Genomic DNA, 14,395 nt, shown 5'->3' on the forward strand with positions numbered 1-14,395 from the left:
GATTTTTACATTTTATTTTCTTCTTCAAGTTATTTGGTTTTCATAATAAGAGTGTGAAAATGGGTATGTAGAATTTAGTGTTTGTTTTATGAAGAATTGATTAGGCAGCTGTATTCAATTTTTTTACGGTTTTAGTGATTGGAAAAATAATTAGTACATGTAAATTCAATTGGGAATTTGTATTCAATTTTTGAATGGTTTTAGTGAATGAAAAGAGATTGAGAAAGCTCAATTTTTGTGATTTTTGATTCACTAATATTCATCTAATAATTAGCTAATCGTTTTGCAACTCTATTGGTTGATATTGATTTTATTTAATAATTGTGATTGATTTAATTTAATCTAGAAGTATTTTTTAATTTAAAAATTATTTTTGTGTGTTTTGAATTGTAAATTGAGTGAGTAATTGATGAATGTTAAGTGACAAATAACCTAGCAACATTTGGACTGTTGTATAAATTAGAATTGGAACCGTTTTGGGCTTATAAGCCTGTGGTACTTTTCTATAAGTTGTGTAATATTCTGAATGATTAAATAGATAAATAGATATTGTGATGTGCTTTTAATTCAAATTGCAACCATATTGATTGTTATTGTAATGTGCTTTCTTCATTCAATCAACAAAGTAATACAATTTCAAAAATATTAACATTTTTTTCCATTTTCCATGAAATCTACAGCCGTTTAATATATATAATGTAATAATTATCATTCATGGAAAATATACTCTGACTTGAAAAAGAATCTTAACTTTTCCTAATCTATAATTGGAAAGATAATATGGCTATTACAATTTTTCACTATCTATGAAATCTACAGTCGTTTAATATATTATAATGTTATGATTATCATTCAAAAAATACTGTAAATAATAATAATTTTGATTCATTACCAATAACCAAGAATTCTTTACATTTTAATGAGAGACCAATTTTAAATCATAACGGTGATGAAGATAGTAGTCTATTCTCAGTCTGGTTTTATTTATCTTCATTATGTAATATTTATTATCTTATCAAGGTTTGGATGGGCATCGGCAGTTGATATTGAAGGCATATAACGTTGATAATAAATATTTTATCACTAATGACTTATGACTGGAATAATTTTATAAACATTTGACTTTTGACTGTTTCATTCGAGTTTTATAATTATATTTACCATAACCATAGTTTATCAGTAGGCGCAATTATTGTTGTTTCAATAGATCATTGAACCTTGAGTGCAATTTGAAAATACGTTACTAATTTGAATTTATCATAACAAACATTCGACTTTCCTTGTTTCATTAGAATTTTCTTGATACGGTACAGTAATATTTTTCACCACATTAATTCTTGGTATAACTGGTTTAATAGGACATAGAACTTGAAGTTCAGATGAATAATGACTCTTTACAGTTGTGTTTTTCGTGATGTGGTATTTTTCCATAATGAAAAACACAAATATAAATTGTCACCCACTTTTTGTAATATTATTGTTTTTTTTATTGATTACTAGCTTACCCGGCGAACTTCGTACCGCCAAAAATCAATGTATCTCATGCCACACTTGACTTTATTTGGTGAATCATGAAATTTATCTGACAATCAATATTTTCATTTACATCTCAATACGGACTTCCTATGTGCTTAAAACTACCGTTTTAATACCAGTAAACAATTTTATCACAGAGTGACGTGTTTATTATAGCTGGTAAGTTTAGATGCTAAATCGTATTATCACAACATGATCTCTTGAATCATGATGATCTTCCCGTTCTACGTTAGCCGCTCGGCCGACAATTTCGAAAACATAGGTCTGTAAAATAGATTAATATTTAATTATTATTAGCCCCCCTATTAAAATTTCTGGTCAGAAACCATCCCCAATATTCACACAACATATTCCCAAAGTTTCATGCGTTCTATCAAGTAGTTTTCGAGTCTATAGGGAAGAAACAAACTAACACACAAACAGACTTTAATTTTCATATATTATATAGATAAAACTTGAAAATGGTAGAATATGTTTATTGAATACATTGAAAATTGACAACGAGATCCAAAACTCTGGAAAATCTTATCTTGTTTAAATAAAAAGTGGTTGACAATTTCTATTTATGTTTTTCAGAATAACAATTTACTGAACAAAATCCTTGAGTTTTTATTTAGAAAGAATCCATCACAAATAAAATGAAATGAAAAATAAGCTTTAATAATTATCATGGAACATTACAAAAATTGAATTTATAATTGATTCACAATTGTGAAAAATCATTATTGATTCATGACTTTCATTTTTATAAAAAAAGAAATACATCTCTAAAAAAACAACAAAGAATTGTTGAACTTTCTAAGTATTAAACTCCTAATAAATAACTATAAAATAATAATATAATATATCATTAAATTGAGTTTATATTTGATTCACAATTGTGAAAAATAATTATTGATTCATGACTTTTATTATTGTAAAAAAGAAATTCATCTCTAAAAAAGCAACAAAGAATTGTTGAACTTTCCAAGTATTAAACTCCTAAAAAATAACTATAAAATAATAATAATAATAATATAATACATGATTAAAATATAAAATAACTATAATAATAAATAAACTCTATCAAATAAGCTACACTATTGTTTACGAATTGTTGTATTTTGGAGCATTAGATTTCAAATTATTTATTAAAATGAATATTTGATTTTTAGCAAGTGACAAGCCGGATTTGGGTCTGGAGGAGCTGAACAGTTTGAACGTGAAGTCGCGTTTCCAGGCATTTGAGAAGCCGACAACTGAGAACGGCCATGACAGTCAGCCTTCCAGTGTCAATGTCAAGAGATCGCCCAGCATACTCAGCAAATTGGCCAAGTCAGTTCAATCCTGTACTATTCGAAATCAATTTAATAGCCATTTTGATACTCTTAAAAGTGGCCTAAGAGCTCAAAACTAGCCGTGTTAGTATACAAATATAACTAAAGGGTACTAGTAATTTTCTATAATAAGAGTACAGTAATTTGAGTTCCCCCTCTGTTCCTCAAAATGTTCTCAAAAATGAATGATTAGATCAAATTAAATCAAATATTTTTATTGTCATTAATTCTTTATTCATTCATACAATAAGTACATTATCAAAATGATAGGGAGAGGAAAAATGAGGTAACCTTGTGCTATTCCTCTCCCAAATTTAGATAACACATAGTCCGAAATAGTTCAAGTCTTTTAGTCCTTCAATTCAGAAAATTTTCAGTCCTCAAGTATTTTTACAAAGTAGATTTTCAAATTTAGATGTTTCAAAATTAAACATAGAATAAATATTTCACATTATTCTAACTAAAATAGTTTCAAGTTTCAAGTATTATTGTTTACATCAGCAATACAACAAAATAAAAAACATCTCATCAGATACCTATAACTAACAATTTAAAGATACTAAGCACTTCTGAAAGGTTAATTTGGCACTATATCATAATGTATCAATAATATAGTAGAAATTAACTTTAAATTTATAAGTACACAACTCATATCAACATTTTGGAATAATGTAACTGATGGTGGAAATGAACCTTAACATTTTATGTGAGAACCGATGCAAACAAAAATACTATTCACAAAAGAGCTTCCGCAAAGCCCTTGTCCGTGAATAGGAGTTTGAATAATGGGACATATGAAAACGATACGACACATACACACACGCATTCACACAGTCATCAACATTCAACAATTGACACATCGGAGCATTCCCCTCGTTACTTATATCTCATAGTGATATAAACTTCATGTGAACAGTGGGGAGGAAGCCACCACCTATAAATCAACCAATAGGTATTTTAAGGCAGAAAAAAGAATTTAAGACAGAAGAGAGAAGAAGAAGAAAAATGTTTAGGTTTTATGACAATTTATTTCAGAGCTTACCACTCTGAAGAAATTTTCAATTTCCAAAGGTGAATGAAGCCATAGCCAACACTTCGTTTTACGGATGAATTGTTTGCAAATTTTCAGTTTCCTTATTTTCTCAGGAAGGATATTGTGAAATTTTGGTCCCAGAAAAATGAAACATCTTTGAAAGGTGGTACAGTTGGGTTTGGGAAGTCTCACCAGCATTCGTGTAGTTTGCCGTGAAACCAAACTGTCTTGTCCAATATTTTCCATCAAATATCCATCCCCACTCATTTTATAAAACAGGGATAGAACTTTCAACACATACATATATCTAAAAGGGAGAAAAATAGGAAATATTCACATATTAAAAATATAATTTTTAATAATTAACAATAAATTACATGTATAGACAACGTCAAAAAATTTTAATACATAAATCTTGTTGAACATCTTTCAAATAAAACGGGGTTTTAAGTAGCCACGTGTTAGTTAGAATTTTCCTATGCTGACATTGAAAAAGATGGCAATAGTAATAATTTATTAATAATTGAAAATAAATCATTGTAATAATTGAGTTGATTCATGAATGTTTCAAAGCTTTTCTCATTCTGAACAATGCGTTCATAGTGAATTTTTTTATTGATGTCTGTTGTGAGGTCCACGTTATAATGGCAGTGGAGGAAGATAGGAGAACAACGTTGCCGATTCTCTGCCTTGCCACTGTTTTCTATTGAGTATAGCTGATACCAGTGTATCTTATTTAATATTAGCTGTTTCTTCTTGTTTAAAATGACTAATAAATTATATCTTATTTGTCAAGAAATTATATTTTTCAATGATTAAATAGAATTGAGATCGAATAACCTAACCTAACCTAACCCAACCTAACCTAACCTAACTAACCTAACCTAACCTAACCCAACCTAACCTAACCTAACCTTCTACATTGTTCAAAAACGAGCTGGCAACGTTGCGGAGGTAGAAAAGGATAGCGCTACCTGCTTTGTCAAATGATGGACAACACCAATGTTAATCAAATTATAACTTGGACCTCACTATAGATGAGTCAACTAGAACCCTTTTATTTGGCGTGTATTGACGTGTTTCAGCATACTGCCTAGCTAGAAGATAGGCATACAATAGTAGATAATATAATACATACTGGCCGTCAGGCTCGCTTCGCTCGCCATATCCGTCTAGCCAGGGGGCTCCGCCCCCTGGACCCCCGACTGGATCGTCCAAGAATGAGGTCAGCAGGCTCGCTTCGCTCGCCTGCATTTTTCATTTGGGCATTTTTATCATATGTTAGGACAATCCAGTCGGGGGTCCAGACTAAAAGGCTGGCTAAACGGATATGGCGAGCGAAGCGAGCCTGACTGCTAGTAATATAATATTCCCAGGATTGAAGTAGCAGTGCCCAATCAATTTTTCCGCGATAAATGCATTTAAATCTTCAACTTGGTGCCAACCTAACAAAGTCAACTCAACTCAATGCCAACCTGACAAAATTATTAATTTAGTTGCCAGTTAACAACTGTTTCGAAGAGGTACTCTATCCAGATTATAGTTCTATAGTAATATATGATATGGAAATTTCAATTATAATTAAGAGATTGGGAGAAGAAGAATATACATGCTAAAAGACGATTTTTAAACCCTTAAAAACAACCCTTAGAGTTAAAATATTGCCAAAAGATTTCTTAGTGCGCCTCTAAAGGGCCAACTGAACATACCTACCAAATTTGAACGTTTTTGGTCCAGTAGATTTTTAGTTATGCGAGTGAGTGAGTGAGTGAGTCAGTCAGTCAGTCAGTCAGTGAGTGAGTGCCATTTCGCTTTTATATATATAGATAAGTAAATATCTACATCAATAATAGAAGACAGTACTAAGGCTCAACTCACACTTACGCGACTCAGGTCGAGAAGAGACTCGACTCTAGTCGAGAGCATGTGTTTCCAAATGGTAACACTCAGACCAGTCGATTCTAGTCTCCGCGACGTCACCATTTGAAAACACATGCTCTCGACTAGAGTCGAGTCTCTTCTCGACCTGAGTCGCGTAAGTGTGAGTTGAGCCTAACTCTACTAGTGAAAACCAGGCTTGATGGAACTAACTATAACTCTGAGCATAATATTTTTTTAAATTTATTAGTCTATTACTAATAATTAATATAATCATGTTGATAATTGTGTGTATTTTGTTGCAGATTCCAGAAGAAAGGCATGGACATTGGAGTGACAGACGAGTCTCTGAATGGAATCGACTATGAGGAGAGCTCCAGCTCCGGAGAGGAGGAAGATGGTAAAACAGCTGTTCGCAGTAAGGGTCGATATTTTCTACAGGGTGTCATGTGTCATGTGCTGCTCAGTTATCATGGCCAGTGTATTGTCCGCTCGTTATGCATTAACTCTCTAAATTGTGCCGAAATCTAACCCGTTCATTTGTATATTCATTTAGCCTTTTGAAAGCTTTTCATTTAGTTATTCATCTGATATATTTTATGAATTGAGGGCTAGTTATTTTTATTTATAAAATATAATTATTGTACCCTTTTTTGAAATAAATAAAATATTAGATTAAAAATACAAAATAAATAAAACATAATTTATATCATGTGATATACTTTGAGAGGCTCTCACACAGTTCCATGGAAGAGTCTTATTGAGGTAATTGCTATATTTATTTATTTATTTTTATCCGTGGACAGAATCACAAATCATATAAATATGATTAGGAAGGAACTACAGGCTTGGCCCAAAGCTATTCCATTCCCAAATTTTGATAAATTAATAAAATGTCCAAAATAGGTTATGTTTCTCCTGTAAAACGTTCAAGTTCAGTTTTCGTCCAAAAATATATATAAGCTAAACATTTTGAATTTAGAGAAATTAAAACACCAAACTATATTTAAATATAACACTTAATTATCACTATTATATAATATTGGGGCACCAAGCTACGCTTGTTATTTTTATTTATTGTTCAACAGAACACAATTTTCTAAAATGATCGTGTTAATATTTCACAGCTAGCTATATGTCATCTTATGAATTTCGGGGATGCGATTTTTTGATTTTTCACATACTCACTCGCTCACTCACTTTTTTACTATCCACAGCTATTTCAGCCAAGGATAAATTTTATTATCCTTTTAATGTCGTTCAGCGAGTTTTCCCAAGAATGAGACCTAGTGCAATCGAATTTGTATATCATAAACCTACTATGTTCCAAATTTCGTGTAAATCGTTAAAGCCGTTTTCGAGATCCGTTAATAACCAAATATAAAAATACAAATACACAGAAATTGCTCGCTTAATATAATAGGATAATATAAAGAAACGTAGAATTTGAGAAAAGTTATAGAAGATAGAAACATGTTAATATCAAATATTGTTTTATCAATATAGATAGAGCAATGAACAATATCATAGACAGTGTATTGTCCGTTATGCATTAACTTCTCAACTTATGACGAAATCTAACTAGTTTATTTGTATTTTCATTCAGCCTGTTGAGATCTTTCCATATATTTATTCATTTTTATTTTTTGCTGAGGGTGATGCCCAAATGAGCTCGAGGCTTGTGCGTGGCTGATGGAACTGATGATGATTGTGAGAGATGATTTATCTATTTGATATGCATATAGAGGCTCTCACACAATCCCATTAGAGTTTATTATTAACATAATTTAGTACATTGTCATACATAATGTAGATGAACGTAGGATATGAGAAAAGTTTTGGAAGATAGAAAAATATAAAACTTAGTATCAATATATCTTGTGAACACTTTCATAAGAAATAATGGAACTCTGTTTCTGCCTATCAGATTTGATATACGATATACGATATACACATAGATATAGAGGCTCACAGACAGTCCTATGAAAGGGTCTTACTGACATAATTGATACATTATAAAATAAATAAATAACTATAAATTGTTATACATCATGTAGAGGAACTCAGAATACGAGGGATGTTATGGAAGGTAGTATCAGTATAATTATTTATTATTATTTAGCATTACCTTTAGCTTAACAAAAAGGATAAAAATATTCACCAATATCATGCAGAATAAAACATCATTCAGAGCTCCCGAGATAAAATGTTTCACAAAGTTTATCCTCTCTGTCATGTAACCCATGTCAGAGGTATTTATTAAACATGAAAAAAACATTTACAATATGGAAAAAAGTCCGTTACATACTTGGAATAATTTTCATAAACTAACGTAGCATCCCACTTTAGAGTCTATTTGTCGGGAAAATATAAAAAAAGATGGTTGGCTATCTCACATTTAGGACTATATTAATAAATTTGAACTTAAATAGCATACAATTTCATGTATATCATGCGTATCTAACTGATATTATTTTTACTTTCCTTGCCCTATTACCATAGGTAAGGAAAGTATTGCTTTCCGAAAAAAATTAAGGTACCCCAATTTCCAAATTCCTATACGTTTCAAGGTCCCCTGAGTCCAAAAAACTGGTTTTTGGGTATTGGTCTGTGTGTGTGTGTGTGTGTGTGTGTGTGTGGTGTGTGTGTGTGTGTGTGTGTATGAGTGTATGTGCGTCTGTGTACACGATATCTCATCTCCCATTTAACGGAATGACTTGAAATTTGGAACTTAAGGTCCTTCCACTATAAGGATCCGACACGAACAATTTCGATCAAATGCAATTCAAGATGGCGGCTAAAATGGCGAAAATGTTGTCAAAAACAGGGTTTTCCGTGATTTTCTCGGAAACGGCTCCAACAATTTTGATCAAACTCATACCTAAAATAGTCATCGACAAGCTCTATCAACTGCCACAAGTCCCATATCTGTAAAAATTTCAGGAGCTCCGCCCAATCAATGCAGATAGATTCTCAATTATCAGGCTCCAGATACAATTGAAACAAAAAAAAAAAATCAAGTGGAGTAGATTGAGCATGAAAAACTCTACAATTAATGTTCAGTAACATTTTCACCTAAAATTGGAAAAAAGCTTTAAATTAGAGAAAATGTGATTATTCAATTGCAAATTATTGTTGATTCTATTAAATCATTCACTATGAAGAGATAGCAGACCTCATGTGTGTCTCCAGCGTGTTTGCCCTGTCACCAGCTGGCTCAAATCTTTGAATAGTAAACTTGAGATGCGCGGGAACACTAGCGTCAGGTGATCAATTTTCATAATGGCAAGGAAAGTTGTGTGAGTGCGCCACACCAGATTTTTCATATCCTACTCTAGACTCAAATCTTGCTATTTTAGATACATTTTTATAGATTGTGCCCTGTTATTTATACTGTACTTGTAGCATGTCACCCAAACGAATGTACAGAATTTGAAAATGAATTTGATACGGTGTTTGATACTTAGTGTTTCTCCATTCAATTTGTATACAAAGCATTACTTCCTGCTTGCTTTTCAATGCATCAACAAAATCAGACATTTGTTAATTTTGACCCAGAATCTAGAACCGTAGTCCATTTGAATTGGTAGATTCTATCCCAGCATTTGATTTTCAATCATGGTTTTTAGTATTTAAAGTTTGTATGCTGATATAAATTGAATGATTTCCAGTGGAACTTAATACCTATTTAAACATAATGTTAACTAGTAATAATTTTTGAATTCTACACCAATCTCTATTAAATCAATTTCTTTCTGATATTATCTCTTTACAATAGAATAGTTGAACTCTGTTAATTTTTTCCGAAGTAATTCTGCGTAATTGAAAGAATAAGACTTAGATATTGTCAATACCACTTTTATTTTTTTTAACTAGAGTTCAGCTGAAGATGTGGTAGGTTTTACCATGAAACCTGGTTCTGAATTATAAATTAATTTTCGAATAAATAAAAGTGGTATTGACAATATCAAAGTCTTATTCTTTCAATTATGGAAAAATACCACAACATCTCATACCATACAATCAAATCATTAATTCTGCGTAGTTTACTTGATTGTTGTATAATTTCAAAGATTTTCAATTAACAAAGAAAACTCCACATCCAAATCTAAATACTCTTATTATATTCTAATACCCTCAAGTTTCTAACTTTGGAAAATATTTCTGTTGGACATTTGTTTCAGTCAGATCCATAAATTCATTTTTCCAATTTTTGATTCATTGATTGGAAGTAAAGTAATTCAATCATTAAGCCACAGAAATAGTAGTTCTCTATAAAATATTTCGAGTTTTTATCTAAATAAATAATTAATAAAGAACAAAATAAATAATGTTCATAATGTGCATTCTCAAACACGTTCTACTAATTAATTATTTCTTGTATAATATCTCAAAAATTTATGTGCACTCATCATTGAAAATTTTTCAACTGGATAAAATACTACTCACGTTAACAATAGAATATGCTTTGTCATTCATTCAATTCAAATTGATCTCAAATCGCTCTAACTTCGTAATTGATTGAACAAACCTATTTCCTTAAAAATATTCTATTCATCAAAATATAAGTTTTGATCTAATGATTAACATATTTATATTTTCTTGGAGCTGCAAGTAATATAATAATCATGTTATGCAAGGAAATAACACCGTCAATCAGATCCATAAATTCATTTTTCCAATTTTTGATTCATTGATTGGAAGTAAAGTAATTCAATCATTAAGCCACAGAAATTGTCTGTCTGTAGTTTTCTGCTCGTAAGCAGGTCCTTCTATATGGCAGCAGCCCTCCACTCTCTTCTATTCTCTGCCAGTCGCTTCGTTGCATAGTAGCTCATCCCCTCCATGATGTCGTCCAACATTTTGTATCTTCTTCTCCCTCTTCCTCTTCTTCCCTACAGAAATTGTAGTTCTCTATAAAATATTTCTAGTTTTTATCTAAATAAATAATTAACAAAGAACGAAATAAATAATGTTCATAATGTGAACATTATAAATAATGTCTTAAAAAAATCTTAATGTCTTAAAATAATCTCTTAACTTTCATCTCAAATACAAATATAATAATCCATAATCAGGAAAAACTAATAATTCTATTTATGTACAGATTCATCAAATCATAATATAAAACAATACACTGAAGCTTATCTTTAATCTATTCGACATTTTTCAGCTAACGTTGAAAATTATGTGCACAAATATCTGCCAGACTCATCAAAAACTTTTTCAATGCAGTCTCATGTTTCAAAATACAATTCACTGAAATTCGAATCAGTAGTTCTTCTAAAATAAATTTCCAGCATCAGTTTACATAAAAATAGATTGCAAGATTATTGTTTCATGCTATGAAATTTGAATCGGAGGTGCTAAATTGGAAAAAAAATGCAAGGATCACGTTATTTATCTTTGTTTGATGCTGTGAAATTTTAATCTGAGGTGCTAAATTGGATAAAATTGCAAGGATTACAGTATTTTAATTACAAAAGACGAGGCTTAATTACTGCTGTGCCTTACATATTCACTCATACAGACTCATGTACGCGCATGAGCGGATTCAAGGACACTAGTTCCGCACTGATTGCCATAAAGTCGGCCAGTTCAGCATTCAGCATCCGAACTGTTAGTTTTATTAGTTTGCTCTCATAGTACACACCGGAACAAGTGTTGGCTATTTCCGTCCATCGTATTGTGGGAAACTGTGATATCTGATAATGTTTGTGAGTGAATGCACCAGGCTTAAAATAGCCATCAAGTGTATAGGTAAATTATTACAGTTTTATTTATTTGAAATAATTTGTAATTATAATTTGAACTGAGAAAACTCGATAAAATTATAACTGAGAAAACGATCTCAAGCAGACACTGGTGTCTGCTAGACTGCTACAGTTACTTTATAGATTAATGTAGGCCTACAGTAACTTTAGTGTCTACATGATATAGTTTTCTTAACGATGATATTACTTTCCTTGCCCTTTTACCATAGGTAAGGGAAGTATTGCTTTCCGAAAAAAATTAAGGTACCCCAAATTTCTATACGTTTAAAGGTCCTCTGAGTCCAAAAAAGTGGTTTTTGGGTATTGGTCTGTATGTGTTTGTGTGTGTGAATGTATTTGCGTCTGTGTACACGATATCTCATCTCCCAATTAACGGAATGACTTGAAATTTGGAACTTAAGGTACTTACAATATAAGGATCCGACACGAACAATTTCGATCAAATGCAATTCAAGATGGCAGCTAAAATGGTGAAAATGTTATCAAAAACAGGGTTTTTCGCGATTTTCTCGAAAACTGCTCCAAATTTATAAATATTCATTGATAAGCTCTTACAACTGCCACAAGTCCCATATCTGTAAAAATTTCAGGAGCTCCGCCCCATCTATGCAAAGTTTGATTTTAGATTCCCAATTATCAGATTGAGCATGAAAATCTCTACAATTAATGTTTAGTAACATTTTCACCTAAAATTGAAAATAAGCTCGAAATTCGAGAAAATGTGATTATTTAATTGCAAACTGTTGGCAACTTTTGATTCTATTAAATGATTCACTATGAAGAGATAGCAGACCTCGTGTGTCTCCAGCGTATTGTCCTGTCACCAGCTGGCTGAGATCTTTGAATAGTAGACTACTTGAGATGCGCGTGAACTGACAAGCGTCAGGTGATCAATTTTCATAACGGCAAGGAAAGTTGTGTGAGTGCGCCACACCAGATTTTTTAATGTTACTCAAGCTACAACAGAGTATAGCTATCACTTATATGATTATGGAATTAAATTTAGCTAAATTGAAGTACATGCAAATGAATGGGTTTTGGATGAAAATTTACATTAAAAAATTGATTGTATTTAGTGTTACTTATAACAGAGCATAGCTATTATTTATATAATAATTACGGATTTAAATTGAAGTAAATGCAAATGAGAATGGGTTTGGTTTGAAATTTAAATCATCATAAAATAGATTGTCAAATTATGGCCTATTGGTTTCTGCACCTCTGTAGAAAATTCGATTTTTGCTATAGGACTGGAATTTTGTAATAGCGCTATCCATAGAATTATAGAATCATAATGTTAATATAGAATGCATCAGATTATTGTCAATATAAGCATATTATTAAGATAACTGCTGGATTAAAATACGAATAATTGTTATAATATTTCATGGTCAAAGCTCATTAGAAATTATATTTGCAATATTTAACTGATTATTGTCAATATAAGCATATTATTAAGATAACTGGATTAAAATTCGGATAATTGTTATAATATTTCATGGTCAAGGTTCATTAGAAATTATATTTGCAATATTTAACTACCATATCAGTGTTGATAAATAGCTATTTCATTTATTCATGTACATATATTAAGCTTATTAACATCGTCTTATTCAACACTCAACGTTTATATTCATGTGTTTGCATAATTCTGTATCTTTGTAACACATTTGAAGCACAAACTAATCGATTAATTCAGTCGCTTCAAGTCATTCATCGATAACAAAAGGCTTCTTGAATTATGATTTTACTGTGAGATATTTTGTGTTTCATTTAAAAAATATTTGAATAGGCCTACTATCATTATATTTTCAAAGCTACAAGACTCAGGAAATATTTAGTATTTTCAAACATTCTTAGCAATATAATTGTAATCCAAAGGTAATCAAAACTATAGAAGTAATATATTTTTGCTAATAAAACAGTAATTACTTTTAAAAATGAGTAAAGTACTACTTTATCTGAATTTCTAGTGGTTAAATAATTCCTTGACACAGAGTAAACTTTCAATTTTGTCGAATAAAAAATCAAGCTTCAAATCTTGAAAAACTCCATACTGACACCATTTTTTTCTCATTTATGATTATACTGATTTCTATTTATCAATGATAATAATATCATAATTTGTCATTCTTCCATGGAATACCTACTCATTATCAAGTTATAGCTCAATCTTTTATTTGATTTATAGTATCTCTATCAACAGAAATATACATAAAATACAAAAAAATAGAAATGACATTCGTCATTTATTTATTTAAATAGCACATGAGTCTCAAATGCCTAGAGATACACTGTATATTTCCAATTTCTTTGAGATGTTGTGTAGTTTTCGGTCAGGAGAAAATAAGTTTGTATGACCGCCATAATTTGCTTGTCCATTTAGCGTCCATTTTACCCAATGTGGGTAACCAGCGAACTAGCATTACACATATTTAAGCTAAAAATCTGATTGCTGGAACAATTTTGAGGTTAAAGAAGGTTGAAAAAACTCAATTTTAAATTTTCACAAAAAAAACATTTTCAAATCGTCTTCACCATTAAAAATGTCCAAAATTGCTTCAAATTGTAATTTATCACATTAGAACAATCCAAATATTGAATAATAAATAGATTAATAAAAAAGGCCTTTATTTAAAAAAGCTAAGAATAAAAAACAAAAAAAAAACATTTCATATGCATAATTAATTATTCAAGAAAATAAACTAAGACATTCAATTTTGGCATAATCGAGAAGGTTGTCTGCCAGGAGTCGGTTATCAATATATTTGTGAAAAATTTTAAAATATTAAGAGAAAAATATACACTAAAAATAAATACGTATATACTGTTAACAAAATCAATAATGCCAACAATCA

The 14,395-nt window shown here is 30.7% G+C and overlaps 1 protein-coding gene across 38 annotated transcripts in view; it reads left to right on the plus strand.

Annotated features, from left to right (window-relative positions):
- LOC111050753 (LIM domain and actin-binding protein 1) overlaps positions 1-14,395 on the plus strand; it is an 87,386-nt gene that overhangs the window by 37,761 nt on the left and 35,230 nt on the right. For 21 of the 38 annotated variants that reach the window (XM_039431688.1, XM_039431697.1, XM_039431691.1 and 18 more), the window contains 2 exons: positions 2,691-2,850; positions 6,069-6,181. In XM_039431688.1, coding sequence (XP_039287622.1) covers positions 2,691-2,850; positions 6,069-6,181 — 273 coding nt within the window. The remainder of the gene's footprint in view (positions 1-2,690; positions 2,851-6,068; positions 6,182-14,395) is intronic. The other 17 variants (XM_039431689.1, XM_039431699.1, XM_039431693.1 and 14 more) reach the window with 1 other exon arrangement.

Source organism: Nilaparvata lugens, chromosome 6 (assembly GCF_014356525.2).
Source record: "Nilaparvata lugens isolate BPH chromosome 6, ASM1435652v1, whole genome shotgun sequence".
Classification (NCBI taxonomy): Eukaryota; Metazoa; Arthropoda; class Insecta; order Hemiptera; family Delphacidae; genus Nilaparvata; species Nilaparvata lugens.